Source organism: Eimeria mitis, genomic scaffold (genome assembly GCF_000499745.2).
Source record: "Eimeria mitis Houghton genomic scaffold, Emh_scaff5, whole genome shotgun sequence".
Classification (NCBI taxonomy): domain Eukaryota; phylum Apicomplexa; class Conoidasida; order Eucoccidiorida; family Eimeriidae; genus Eimeria; species Eimeria mitis.
Genome location: NW_013573299.1, coordinates 82,220 through 96,599, shown reverse-complemented (window position 1 = coordinate 96,599; position 14,380 = coordinate 82,220). Strand labels below are relative to the sequence as shown.

The following is a 14,380-nucleotide window of genomic DNA, read 5'->3' as shown; positions in this document are numbered from 1 at the left end:
TATATATATATATATATGTATATGTATATATATGTATATATATATATATATATATTATGCATATATACGCATTAGATATAGTGTGTAATAGGTCATAAGCTCTCATCCAGAGGGTTTTTAAGACACTGTAAACAAACACATAGACAAAATCCCTTTGTTTAATGTATATTGTCTCTAAAACTCCGCACAATATTCCTCGTGTCTGGGAGGTTAAGGGTTTAGGGTTTGTAGTTTTGCGTTGAGTGGCGTTTGCTGTTTTCTGTCCATGTAGCCGAATGTTGTCTCTAAAACCCTACATCCTAACCGCCCGTTGTTTTGGGTTTAGGGTTTAGGATTTAGGGTTTTCCTTTGATAGTTACTTGCCTTTGGTGTTTTTAGGGTCAAGATGTGGTGGCGATGCAGAAGTTGGATTTGGCACACAAAGAAGGTCATTGGGTGTTACTGCAAAATATTCATTTGATGCCTCGCTGGACAGTAGAGTTAGAGAAGAAGTTAGATGCGTTTTCATCAGAGGGTCCTCATCCTAATTTCCGTTGTTTCCTTTCTTCTGAATTATGCGATTATATCCCTGTGGGTATCCTCGATCGCTCTATTAAACTTACAAATGAACCACCACAAGGCCTCCAAGCTAATCTAAAGAGAGCTTTCGCTTGCTTCCCTAAGGATGACTTTGATGAGAAGGACCAGAAGGTCAGCCTACACAAATTACTTCATATATTGCTTGGTTCTACAGTATTTATTCCTCAACTCAATTGATAGAAACAAACACAATATGTACTTCTGTTTCGTTTTTGCTCTGGGGAGTTTCAGGCGTACGCATGCTGCATCATACATATGCGTAGATGTCCATAATATGATTTCAACTACTCAGTACATTTCTCACGAAGCCTGTAGCTTTCATAGCTGGGTCTGTGGATATATGCATATATATATATATATATATATATATATATATATATATATATATATATATATATATATATATGTATATATATATGTACGTATATATATGCAAATATCTAGCTGCATCCTTTAGAATAGCCGCATTCTGTTTCAGGTGAAAGCGATAATATTCGGTCTTTGCTTCTTCCACGCGGTGTTACTGGAGCGCAAGCGCTTTGGGCCTCGAGGCTGGAACATGAATTATCCGTTTTCTATGGGAGACCTGCGAGATTCAGCAATGGTGTTATTGAATTATATGGAGCAGCAACAAGGAGGATCGAAGGTGCCTTGGGATGATCTCAAATATATCTTTGGAGAGATCATGTATGGTGGCCATATCATCGACCCCAGAGACAGACTTGTCTGCAACACCTACCTCAACTTCTACATGCAGGCAAGTACACTATTAACCTTCTCTACATCTTGTTTCTATGGATTTGTTCTGTCTCGATACTCTCCTTCGGCTCCACTATCTGTGGTTTGTTCTGTTTCATCATTCATCTTCAGATTCTGCTTTTGTGGCTTTCTTCTGTCGTAGTATTCTTTTCCTGCTCCTGTTTCAATAGTTTCGTTCTTTTTCAATATTCCTCATCTGCTCGTGTTTCTGTGGTTTTTTTCTAAGAGCACATGTGTGCTTGTGTGCACGCATTAACATGCTATTTGCTGCCATAACTCCTATTAACAATGAATTGCTAGTATTATATTATAGATTCACCATAGTTTCCTTGAGAAGTAAACAAACAAACAAAGTTAAATCAAGAAATCAACTATTGCTGCACTTCATTGCAGGACCGCCTCCTCGACGAAGCTGAACTTTTCCCCTTCTGCGAACAGCATGAAGGCGTCTCGTACAAAACCCCTCCAGCTCAGAGCTATGAGAGGTATTTCTTCCAGTTGGATAAACCCTAAACCCTAAACCCTACAAAACCCTCGTGCCCAGAGTTATTAAATGCGATTTTAGTAGTTGGTGCTATAGCAATGCCTGGTGCTCCCTAGGGATGCGTCGGTCTGTGTGCTTTTGTACCTACGCATCTATACTTATATATATATACATATATATATATATATATATATATATATATATATATATATATATATATATATGTATTTCCGTATATATTACGGTGTATATGTTTACACTTGCAAGGGCACATATTTCACTTTATTTGTGCATGCGCGTACACGCCATCTCTTCTCCTTCAGGTATATGGAATGTGTGGCATCGATGCCTCCTGAGACACCTCTGGCCTTTGGTCTTCACCCCAACACGGAGATCGGTTATAGAACTCAGCAGTGTGAAGATCTGTTCAAGACTCTCCTGGAGTCAGAGGGAGCATCTGCAGGAGGCAGTGCAGGCAAAGGAGGAGCTGAAAACGATGGAGAAGCGGTCAGATGAGGGTCTAGGGTTACGGGGGGTTGTAGGGTTTAGCGGTGATCAGCGGTTAGGACTTGACGGTGATCAGGGTGTATAATTTAGTGCTGCTTAGGGTTTATGGTTTAGCGTTGATTAAGGTTTAGGGTTTAGGGTTTAGGCCTAAGGTTTACGGTTCCGGGTTGTCTAGGTCTGGCGGCTTACCTTTTAGGGTTTAGGCCTGAGGTTGTTTAGGGTTTGATGTTAGTGAAGGCTGAGCATCTGAGGCTGTCTAGGGTTTAGCGTTTAGGGTTGAGCATCAGTAGCAATGAAGGAAGCATCTGTGTCTCTTCGATAATGCCCTGCACCGCACAGCGCCCAGCACTCTCGGAGTACTAAACCCTAAACCCTAAACCCTAATTCCTGTCGGTGTATCTGAACTTCAGCTTTGCAAAGAGATCCTCGATGAGCTGGGAGACGCGCGATTCGACGTAGAGGAAATAAGTCAATCAATTCCTGATGAAGAGAAAGGACCTTATCAACACGTTTTCCTGCAGGTCAGCAAGGGTTTAGGGTTTAAAATTTAGGGTTAATCTTCTAGAGCGAGGGTTTCAGTGTTCAAAGCGTGTTATTTATCGCCTTCAAAACCACCATGCTTAATTGTAGAGGATATGTGATGAAGTGTCCCTCCGCTTACTGCTTATTGCAAGTGTTGAGGGTTTAGGGTTTAGGGTTTAGGGTTTAGGGTTTCGAGTGTGTGTGTTTCATTGTTTATTTTCTATAGGAGTGTCAGTGCATGAACGTGTTGGTGCGGGAGATAAGCCGCTCTTTAGTTGAAGTGGAGTTGGGCTTTAAAGGAGAATTAACTTTTTCTGCTTCTATGGAGAAACTTGTAGAAGACATTCGTATGAACAGAGTACCTGCTTCATGGATGAAGGTTTGTCATTTTTTATTCAATCAATTTGTTTTTAATATTTAATTAAGTTTTAACTGACTGGATATTTTTCTTTCAGCGCAACAACAACAACATAAAGTCCTACTATAGTGAAGGAGAGACACGATGACCTCCTTCGCCTACAACAAGAAAAAGAAAACTTTGTTTTTTTCTGTGGTTTATCTTTCAGGTTTCGTTTGCTTCTTGCAGGCCTTTGGGGTCCTGGATAGCAGATGTAAAGCAGCGGTTTGAGCATCTATCTGAGTGGACAAAGGAGCCAAGTGCAACGCCAAAAGTAGTTAACTTAGCTCGTCTTTTCAGTCCTCAATCTTTCTTAACAGCTATCAAAGAAGTCTGCTCTCAACAACACCATCTAGAACTCAACAAACTCAACGTGCTCACCACCGTCACCAAAAAGGACGTCGCTTCCATTGATGCACCCGCCAGAGAAGGTCAGCAGCGCATACACCCCAAACCCTAAACCCTAAACGTTAAACCTTAGAGGGTTAAGAACAATCCTGTGTTGCTTGTATATACACATCTAGATACACCTCATGCGTCGCGTGAATGCGTGCATGCATACATGCATGCATTAATTCTGGTTGGGAGCTTGTTTTAAATACATGCATTGGGATTTCATGTTGGTTTTCCATGGGTGCATGCAAATACGGGTGTGCATGCACGCCTTAGGATTTAATCTTTCCGTCGCATGCATGCATGCATGCATGCACGCTCTAATATTTAACGTTTCTTTGTCATGCATGCATGCATACAGGCGCTTTCGTGACCGGGTGCGTCCTCGATGGGGCCCGGTGGGACGTTCAAGGCGGCTGTTTGGCTGAGTCGAAGCCGAAGGAGCTGTTCTTCCCTATGCCGGTTATACACTGCAAGGTAATAAACCCTAATCTGAATAAACCCTAATCTGAATAAACCCTAATCTGGATAAACCCTAATCTGCACAAACCCTAATCTGAATAAGCCCTACTCCGCAATAAACATCAAATGTAGCTAAACCCTAATTTGTGGCAAACCCTAGAGTGTAATAGTCCCTGGTCTGTAGTAAACCCTAAACTCTAATAAACCCTAGCCTGTGACAAACCCCCATCTGAAATGAACCCTAAACGGGGTTAAACCCGAAACAGTGAAACCTATGTCAGCAGCAGCAGCAGCAACAGCAGCAGCAACACCAATAACAACAACAACAACAGCAACAACATGGCTTAGTACCAATGCCATTACCACCAATGATGAATCTATGTGTATGTACACCATATGCTTTTTTATCCTCCTCAGGCCTCTCTAGAGACAAAGAACGAAGACAGCAGTACCTACATCTGTCCAGTTTACTTAACTGTCCAAAGGGGACCCACATTTGTCTTCAACGCTCAACTCAGAACCAAGATGCCACCAGCAAAATGGGTTTTAGGAGGAGTCGCCATGATTTTAGACGTAGGGGGAGCCGCATAACCAGCCCCATACATGCATGCGCTGACCCATGCATGCANCATGCATGCATTCTACCGTGCATGTATGGTAGCATTGGTGGTGACGCATGCATCGGTGCAACCATGCATGCATGCATGCGTTCCTGCATGCACCCATGGACGCTTGCATGCGCTTCCCTGGAGGAATACGCCAGAGTTTAAAAATGAACTCAATGTGCGTGAGGCCAACCGAATGACTTAAGGATTACGTATTTATTGACTGAAGCGAGCAAGAAACAGACTGGTGCCCTATGGTAATCTTCGCTGCTGCAGTATCTGCAGCGGCTGCAGCTGCAGCAGCAGTGGGCTGCAGCAGCAACAGCTGCAGCAGCAGCTGCCGCAGCAATATTTAGAGGTGTGGGGAGCTGCATGCAGGAGGGGCACCAACCGTAACATGTAATGGCATTGATAGCAGCAGCAGCATGTAGTAGGAATGGCTCTCCTTTAGCTGCAGCAGCAGCACCACCACCATCAACCGTAGCAGCAGAAACAGCAACAATCAGTGGCAGCAGAAAAAGACTAACTTTTGCAACCAGGTGTGTTGCTGCGCATAACTCATAACAGAATCTGTTGCTGTCTCTTCTGTCTCCTCTCTGCATCATAAGCAGAGCCAAGCACTTAGGCTGGTTGCTTCCAGTTGTTGTAGGGTTGTTCTGGTGTTAATCCATTTGTTTGGTGGTTTGAGTCTATAGCTGTTTACATAGGTCCTCCGACTAAGTCAAAATTTATTTAGGGTTTAGGGTCTAGGGTTTAGGGTTTACTGAAGAGCTGCAGTCGATGCGTGTATGAATATTTAATTCGCACAAAATGGAGGGTTCACGGTCTAGGGTTTAGAGTTCATGGATTATACTTTAAGTCTTGTGGCTTTGGTTCTAGGGTTTATGGTTTAGGGTTTAGGGTTTAAGGCTGTACAGGGTGGTGGTTAAGGGAGGAGACCGATGGTGTTGTGGTGGGGGCTGCATGCACGGCGGCGACGGGCGTCTCCGTCTGCTGTCTCCGCGTGCTAATTGCGACGAAGACAACACCATTAAGTTAGAGAATACTATGAAATTATACTTCTTTTTATTCAACTCAACGAAAACGAAAAAGAAAATAAACTGAAAACAGCAGCACCACACATAACGCACACAACGCAGCCGCCACACCCCCAGACCCCCCCACCCTAAACCCTAAACCCTAAACCCTATACACATAAATTAGGGTTTTTCTTTTGAAATTTTGTCTGAATAGTTTGGGTTAAGGGCTTTCAGTTTGATGGTTGCTCTTCTCCACCTTGTCAGTTAACTCTGGAATAGCAGCCTCTAGGGTTTAGGGTCTAGGCTTTAGGGTTTAGCGTTAAGGGGTTAGGATACAGGGCTAGGTTGTTAGGACTTACTGATGCCGAGAGAGTTAGGGTTTAGGGTTTAGGTGGACTAGGACGATGGGACTGCTTCTGTTGCTATGGACTTGTCTACTTTCATTTCCTGTAAGTTTCTGCTGCACGGATCCTCAACAAAAATAATAATTAATTATATGTAATTAAGTGCACTTCACCTCTTTTCATTCTGGTCCAATGCTCTCCGTTCTCATAAAATGGATCGAAGAGTTAGACTTTAGGGTTTGCGGGGGTCCCCATTTGCTGATTCAGATGGGGGCCCCCATCTGTTGATTAGGAGGGGGGCCCCTAGGTGCTGAAAACAGGGGGGCCCCAATTGTTGTTACTTAAGGAAGCTCCCAGCTTTTGTAGTGTCAAATGACAACAAACAAAGACTGAAGCTGCACAGCAACCCTGGCAAGGTGGAGGGGCCACCCTAGGGCTACAGCTGCAAGTTAAGAGTTGGTGCGGTGCTTACTGCTGATGCAAACGAGTAAAGGGAGGCTTACAAAGCTAGTGTATGGGGTTGATGCACATGGAGACGGCTGAGAGACAGAGGGGAGGAGACAGCGACAAACAAATGGAGACAACGACGAATACATGAAGACAAATATATGCCGTATACAACAACCATCGGTTTGGGGTGTAAAGAAGCAACAGGCGGCGCAAAGAAACAAAAAGACGGCAGCAAGGCGCATATCTGCAACTGGGGATGACAACAGCGAGGCGTAGACACAGAAAGACAGAGAAACTACACGAAAAGACAGAGGAACTACAATGTACAAAAAAAAAGCACTTGTTTTCCTCGTATCTCTGAAATTCATCTGCGACAAGCAGAGCACAAAGGAGACAAAAGAATACAAAAAGACGAACAAAAGCACTTCTGCCTTTCCTATGTTCTTCATACATTTACGAAGCCGTCTCCCAGCATATAACAAAACAAATTTCGCTGGCTGCTAACACAACTGCTACCCTTCATAAGAATCTAGAAGCCCCATTACTTCATACTCTTTGCTGCGGCTGCCGGCGCTGCAGCAGCAGCACCAGCTGCTGTGGAGCAGTTGCACTGGCTGCAGCTGCTGTACTTGTTACAGCTGCTGGGTTTGGTGCCGCAGCTGCTGGACTTGTCGCAGCTCTCCACATGTTGCAGCTGCTGCAACAGCTGCTGCGTTAGGGGGGCGTCTTCCTTACTTGCTGGCAGCAGCAAGTGCAGCAACTGCAACAAGTGCAGTGCAGCAGCAGCAACCAGTTCAGCAGCTGCAACAAGCGGAGCTTAGGGTTTAGGGTATAGGTTCTGGCTGGTTTTTTATTGCGCCTCTCGGTGTTCGTTTGTTTCCTCTGTGTTTAATGAGATATGCAAACACCGCAGGAACGCATTTGTTTAGGGTTTAGGGTTTAGGGTTTATGGACGCCTTAATCTGTGTACGTTTGCCCCTTCAGGCCTCTTGGGGTTCAGGAAGCGCAGCACCACCAGCCACATTTCATCGGCCTCCTCGGTTTGCTGCTGCTGCTGCTGCTGCTGGCAATGTGGGGGAGGCAGCACTTCGTGCTGACGGAGGAGCTTCGCCGGTAACCAGCAGCACTGTAGCACCAACATCAACAGTAACAACGACAACAACAGCAACAACAACAACAACAGCAGCATCCACAAGCGATTCCAGTCCAACCTCCAGCGGTTCGGGTGGTTCCCAACCACCAGATGCGGGATCGGGATCGGGATCGGGATCGGGGTCGGGATCGGGGTCGGGATCGGGATCGGGGGGAGGATCCCAGACTCCGACGCCAGCAAACCCTCCTACTGCAGCAATTGTAGTACGCCTATCGACATTTTCAAGTCCTTGGTAGCATTACGTGCTGGCCTTCTGGTTGTTTTTGCTGTTGTTTTCGAATTTCTTGTCGCCACTGTTGTTTTTGTTTCTACTGCTGCTGCTCTTGCTGCTGCTGCTGCTCTTGCTGCTGCTGCTGTTAGTTGCTGCTGCTGCTGTTCTTTGTTGTATGCAAGTACGAAAATTCACTTCTTCATTTATTCTCAGGTGCCCCAGACATCCGGCATGTGCAATGATATTCAGTTGTCTGCCGCGGGGTCCGCATGTAAGTTGCATGCATTTTGCTTGCTCTTTGCTTGCTGGTTCGCTTCCCCATTTGTTTGTTTTTGTTTGTGTGTTTGTTTGCTTTCTTGTTTGTCTGTGTGTTGGTTTATTTGTTTGTTTGTTTGTTTGTTTTTTTTGTTTGTGTAATAAATTGATCCTCACCTCCGTCATATTCAATATATCAGCCTCTGTCTCCTGTATACATATATATATATATATATATATATATATATATATATAGAGAGAGAGAGAGAGAGAGAGAGAGAGAGAGAGNTATATATATATATATATATATATATATATATATATATATAGAGAGAGAGAGAGAGAGAGAGAGAGAGAGAATGAGACGTGCTTCTTATATGTCTCGTCATAGGGGCCTATTTTGTTGTGTTCAGCAAACGACCCAAATGACACCACCCTCACATACACCTGGTGAGTGTCTCTTCACTTATAGCCCGATATGTATGTTTGTATAGTACCAGGTATTTATGTGCCTTTTCTGCCTCCCCTTTTGTAGTATTATCTATATAATATGTAATAGCTATATATACTGATAATAGTTGCAACATTATTATAACAAAGTGTTTTACTTGCATTTGAGCAGCAACACTGGCCCCCGCGCTGGAGTTAATGTGTTCATTGGAGTATCAACTGCTAAAAGTTAATAATAATACTTAAAACAACACAAAGAAAAGCTATGTCAGATGATATTACCAACCCAAACCCTAAACCCTAAACCCTATACCCAGCGAATGTTGCGTGCAGGAAGAACACGGGCCCTGCCTCGCTGAGTCTTCAGAACTTCTTTCTAACAGCCGACGGAGAGGAGGTGACGATCCCCAAGGACGTTGTCTATGCTGCTGCAAACGAATTCATCTCGCGGCATCTCGGCGCCCCCAGCATTGAGCTGGAGTTCTCTGTCTATGTCACAGACGTAAATGGAGAAACAGGGACAGGTAACAATATACATACATATATATATATATATATATATATATATATATATATATATATATATATATATATATATATATGGGTGGGTAGGTATTTGCGGATCTACTTATACATATATGAGCGTATGTGCATAATATATATTAGTATGGACGCGCGCGTAGCCTCATGGAGGCCCTTTTGTGTGTTCTCTGGATGTTGTGTTTTGGGTTTGCAGCTTCAGGGAATCTGACTTTATCTTTGTCTTTAGAGCCTCCAGCTCTAGGGTTAGGATCGGATAAAGATTTCACCATAAACAAAGAAGATAGTGTAGACCTTGTCGTTACACCCGAATACTGCCCGCTGGTCGCTACAAATTTTGACACTGGGGTGTCTCTCCAGTGGACAGCCACCTGCCCCCAAGACTCCCGCACAGCAGACCAGCTGCTGCGCCTCAGCAGCAGCAGCAACAACAGCAGCGTTAACAACAAGGCCAGCGTCCGCCCCTACACCCTCACCCCTGGGTATACGTACACCGTAACTGCCAGTCTGCGGTACACTGCAGACGCCAGCAGAACAGCTAGCCAAAGTTTTACAATTAAGGTCCTCACAGACACAGTTAAAATACGGTTTCAGTTCGCCCCTTATCCAAATCAAGATGACGGAGAAGGCGACACGGATGAGGACTTGAGGCTATAAGCCATAGGCTGTACACTCTAATTCGGAAGCGAAGCAGCAGCAGCAGCAGCAACTGCTGCCGCCACTCCAGCAACAGCCGCAGCGGCAGCAGCAGATTTTTCATTGCAGCAGAAGACGTTGTAGCAGCAGCGGCTCAGATGGTAGCCACTCAATTAGGCGTTGGACAGCAGCAAAATGATAAGGCAGCTACACTAGGGAAGCTTCAGCTGCTGCTGCAGCTGCTGCTGCTTGTACGTCTGTTGTTGCGGTCCAATATAAGCTGCTACTGCTGCTGCTGCTGTCGCGGGAGTAAAAGCTGCCGCTGCTGATTCGTATCCGCCGCCAAAGCGGCAAGGACACCCGTACCGCTGCTTCTGTTGCTGCAGCTGCTGCAGAAGAGCCGCAGCAGCAGCTGCTGCGGCCCTCCCATCTTATTTTGCTGCTTTCCACGTCAGAAGCTATCGTTTCAAGTGCTCTTGCAGCTACCGCTGCAGCTGCTGCTGCAGCTTAATATCTGTTGCTGTTGTTGTTGGCGCTAAAGGAACAGCTAGCGTTGCTGCTTGGCATTCACAGCCAACGTGTGTACTGCTCATAGACCTAAACTTTGCTGCTGCTACAGTGCTGCTGCAACGCAGCAAATTCCCTGGACTGCTGCAGCCCGTAAGGCTACAGAAAAATACACGGATAGTTCAAGTTGAGGTGAAATGAATCTGCTGCAGCAGCAGATCCTTACAGACGGGGAGACGACTGTCTCCTCTTGCCCCCCATTAGAAGTTATCGGGGTGTACAGCACACACATCGCAGCAGTTGCTGCTGCTGCTGGTGCTGCTGCTGCAGCTGCAGCTGCTGCAGTAAGTTCTAGCTAGATTGCTGCTTCGGCACAAAGTCAAGGCCTACGCTGCGAATGTCAACATTAGCAATCTGCTGCAGCAGCATCAGTTGCTGCTGCTGCTGCTGCTTGGTTCAGTCTCAAATGGTTACCCGTTGCTACACTTGGCTCTAAGGAAGAATAAATATTCCGCCCCCTAATAGAAGAGGAAAAGCAGCACATTACAACAACTTATTATGTTAAACCCAAAAAACCCTAAGTATCTTAACCAAGCGAAGCAAGACATGGGCGTTGCTACATGTGCATATATATATATATGTATATATATATATATATATATATATATATATATATATATATATATATATATATATATATATATATACATAAGAATAGGCAGACATATATTATATAATCTATATATTGTATAAATTATCTATAGATAACTATAGACTCGCTGTTTCTAACGAGTTAAATGTTTCCGCTGGTGAGGCTTCAGGGGAGGAGCGAATCGGGCTCTGATGCTGCAAAAAGAAGGACGGCCGCTTTGTGCTGAAATCTGCTGCTGCTGCTGCTGCTGCTTCTGTTGCTACTGTTGCTGCTGTTGTGCTGTTGCTGTTGCTGCTGCTGCTACTGCCCCCGCCACGATAGAAAGAAGTACTGCATTATATTCGCATTCAGCTAGCTTTGAGGCGCTTGTGGCCTTCTTTGTCTAGCTGCTACTTGGCGCCAGGCGGGCGGCCGTTACTGCTCCTGCCGCCGCTGTTGCTGCTGCTGCTCATCCTCTTGCTGCTCCAGCTTTTTTCTTGGAGTGCACGTAATAACTGGTGCAGACGCACGGGGAGAGTCACGTCCGTTAACTGGGTGTCGAGCAGCCTGCTGTTGCTGTTGCTGTTGCTGCGCTTGCTGCTGCTCTTGCTGCTGCTGCTGTTGCGGTCGCTGCTCTTGCTGCTGCTGCCGTTGGTGCTGTTGCCGTTGGTTCTGCTGCCGTCGCTGTACCAGCTGCGGCTGCGCTTCCCCCCCTTGTATCAGCGGTCTAGACCTTGAGGATCTTCTGGTTTGCGTAAGATTGCTCCATGCAATTTGCTGCTGCTGCTGCTGCTGCTGCTGCTGCTGCTGCATTTGCAGTTGTTGCTGCTGCAAGCGCAGCTGCCGCTGCAACGCGAGGTCATGAGGCTGCTGCTGCTGCTCTCTCGCATGGCGAATGAATGCCTTGAGGCGTCGTAGATTTTCTCCTTTGGGGAAGTCACGGCAGCAGCATCCAGGGTCTCCTATCTCCGGAACCGTTGCTGCTGCTGCTGCTCGCTGGCGCAGCAACAACTGCGGTGTCTTGCCATCAGCAGACTGCTCCTGCTGCACCTCGGGGGCCCCTTCTAGCACCAGCAGCTCATCCATGTGTAGCTGCAGAAGCTGCATGTACACCTCGTGCATCTCGCTGCGTCTCCTCCGAAGACAGGTGGGCACCAGCCTCCCTATCCCTCTGTCGTGTCCTCTTGGCTTCCCGTGGATTTGTGCTGTTGCTGCTGCTGCTGCTGCTGTTGCTGCCGATGCTGTTGCTGCTGGCGCCACAAAAACCAGGCCCCCCAGCTGCAAACCCTCAGCAGCCAGCTCAGAACGCAGCTGCAGCGCAGGGAGGAGGCCCCTGCCTTCGCTGTAAAGAATGACACTGTGGGGTGTTTGCTGCTGCTGCTGCTGCAGCCACAAGAAGGCAGCGCGAATGTCCATACGCACTGCAGCAGCGGACGGGCTGCAGAGCCTCCGCGGCTGCTGCTGCTGCTGCTGCTGCATCTGTTGCTCCTGAGCCGAAAGGCTCTTTCTTGTGGGGCAGCAGCAGAAGCCGTACCCGGTGTATTCGTAGCCCAAGACATTGACGTTAAGCGAACGACAAAGAAAAAGAAGAAGAGGAAAGGTAAATCCTAGGTCTGTGTTGCTGCGATGTGATACCAACAAAGTTTGATTTGCTGTTGGATGACGCAGGAAGAGAGCAGCGATGGTGCTGCCGCTGGCTGTCTGCAGTTGCAGCGCCTTCAGGCTGATGCTGTTGCAGGTGCTGCTGCGCCAGCATGCAACGCAGGGGAAGCGGCTCTTCAAACTGCTGCTGAGGCGCATGTACAGCTGCAACTGTTTGCTGTTGCTGCTGTTGCTGCTGCCCCGCTGCCGCAGCCCCCTTGCGTCTGCTGTAGCCACGTTTTGTCGTGCATCCCCTGCTGCTTCTGCTTCCTCTTCGTCGTCTTCTTCTGCTGCTCCCTGACCTGCACCACTTGGTGCTATGTCGCTGTCTCCATCATGAATGCTGTTGCTTCCTTGAGACGAACAAGAATGAAGCTGCAGCAAGCTGTTGCTGCTAGGCGGCCCGGTGCAACAGAACCCAGCTGCTGTAGACTCATTTTTGCTGCAGCAGCAGGCAAAGCATCTCCTCCAGGGCGCGGTAGCGGCACAGGCGGGACACAATACAGTAGGCAGCTGAGCTGGAAGTTCCTGCTGAGGCAGCAGCAAATAGCAGCTCAGCTGCGGCTCCGTGCTGCCGAGCTTGGGCAGTCTTGGGATGCTGGAGTTGCTTCTGTTGAAGCCTTTGCTGCTGCTGCTGCGGTAGCTGAGGAAACGCCTGCAGTGGCTACTGCGGATCTCGTAAGTGGTAGCAGCGCAGTCGGGGGCCAGCCACCCCCCCCTTGGTTTGCGTGGACCTTTGCTGCAGGGCAGACACAGGCAGGCAGTTGCTGCTGCTGCTTCCGTTGTTGCGGTTGTTGTTGTTGTTGTTGCAGGTGCTGCTGCTGCGGTTGCCGCTGTTGGTGCTGCTGCTGGTGCTGCTCCTGGCTCCCCTCCTTCCCCTCCCATCATGCTGTATGCCGCCTTCGCCCCCGCCGCTGCTCCAGCTGCACCGCGCTGGCGTGTTCTTGAGGGAATGAGGCTGCTGTTGCTGCAGCTGAAGTACTTGCTGCTGCTGTTGCCGCAGCTTTTGAAGCCTTAGTTTCTACAGCTGCTGATGTTGCGGCTGTTGGAAGCCTTCCTTGCCACAGTTGATGCAGTTGCCGCCGCTGTGACGGACGCGGCGGCGGTCACCGCGGTTGGCGCCTGCCGGGCCAGCGTAGGGTTCTGCTGCTTTTTGTTGGCTTTTTGCCGCAGTTTCGAGTTTTTTAATATATTTACTTCCTTATTTATCATGTGTTTGCAAGGAAAAGCGGCAACTCTCGGCAGGAGCGATGCCAGGGGGCGTCGCTGCTGCAGTTGCTACGGCTGCTGCTGCTACTGCAGTGGCCCGCGCTACTGCGGTGAACTCGTCGACTGTCCAGCGATTTGACTGAAATATAGGGGAGGAGTTGCTGAGTTAATTGAGTTAGAAACAATAAAATGCAATAACAGACAAAATGCCACTGTTGCTGCTGCTGCAGTGGCGGTGGCGACAACAGCTTTATAACATACAGCGGGCAATCGGTGGCGGGCGGGCCCGAGCTGCTGCTGCTGCGGCGGAGGCGGTCGTTGCTGCTGCTGCCGCGGTTGTTGTTGTTGCTGCTCAGTTGAAAGGATAAATATGTCGGTATTATTAAACAATGAAAATCTAAGGTAGAGAAGCAGCAGTTGCGGCTGTTGCTGGAATACCCTTCGCCTCGGCGCCGCCGACACGCTTACCACCATCCAGCCCTCGCCGCCGCGCATGCAACTGCAGTAGCAGGTACTCCTGCTATTGCTGATCCTGCTGTTGTTAGGAATGCTGTTGTTGTTTAAGAGACGTCATTTCATACGATGCTGCAGTTCATCTCTCCAGCTCTCTTACAGTCTTGTACCAG

The 14,380-nt window shown here is 47.5% G+C and overlaps 2 protein-coding genes across 2 annotated transcripts in view; one reads left to right on the top strand and one right to left on the bottom strand.

Annotated features, from left to right (window-relative positions):
- The window catches only part of EMH_0079680 (uncharacterized protein), a gene marked incomplete at both ends in the record, with an annotated part of 24,128 nt that extends 14,341 nt beyond the window's left edge, over nt 1-9,787 (top strand). Inside the window, 15 exons of the mRNA XM_013500086.1 lie at nt 379-690; nt 1,732-1,823; nt 2,146-2,329; nt 2,740-2,850; nt 3,078-3,209; nt 3,418-3,679; nt 4,003-4,118; nt 4,521-4,676; nt 4,985-5,066; nt 7,240-7,343; nt 7,506-7,877; nt 8,099-8,156; nt 8,554-8,590; nt 8,924-9,114; nt 9,333-9,787. Of these exons, the coding sequence (XP_013355540.1) occupies nt 379-690; nt 1,732-1,823; nt 2,146-2,329; nt 2,740-2,850; nt 3,078-3,209; nt 3,418-3,679; nt 4,003-4,118; nt 4,521-4,676; nt 4,985-5,066; nt 7,240-7,343; nt 7,506-7,877; nt 8,099-8,156; nt 8,554-8,590; nt 8,924-9,114; nt 9,333-9,787 (2,664 nt within the window). The remainder of the gene's footprint in view (nt 1-378; nt 691-1,731; nt 1,824-2,145; nt 2,330-2,739; nt 2,851-3,077; nt 3,210-3,417; nt 3,680-4,002; nt 4,119-4,520; nt 4,677-4,984; nt 5,067-7,239; nt 7,344-7,505; nt 7,878-8,098; nt 8,157-8,553; nt 8,591-8,923; nt 9,115-9,332) is intronic.
- Nucleotides 9,788-11,339: 1,552 nt separating this feature from the next.
- Nucleotides 11,340-13,433, bottom strand: EMH_0078570 (uncharacterized protein; the record flags this gene model as incomplete). Its single annotated transcript, XM_013500085.1, has 1 exon — nt 11,340-13,433. One exon carries the CDS (start codon nt 13,431-13,433, stop codon nt 11,340-11,342), a length of 2,094 nt encoding a protein of 697 aa, XP_013355539.1.
- Between the last annotated feature and the right edge of the window lie 947 nt (nt 13,434-14,380).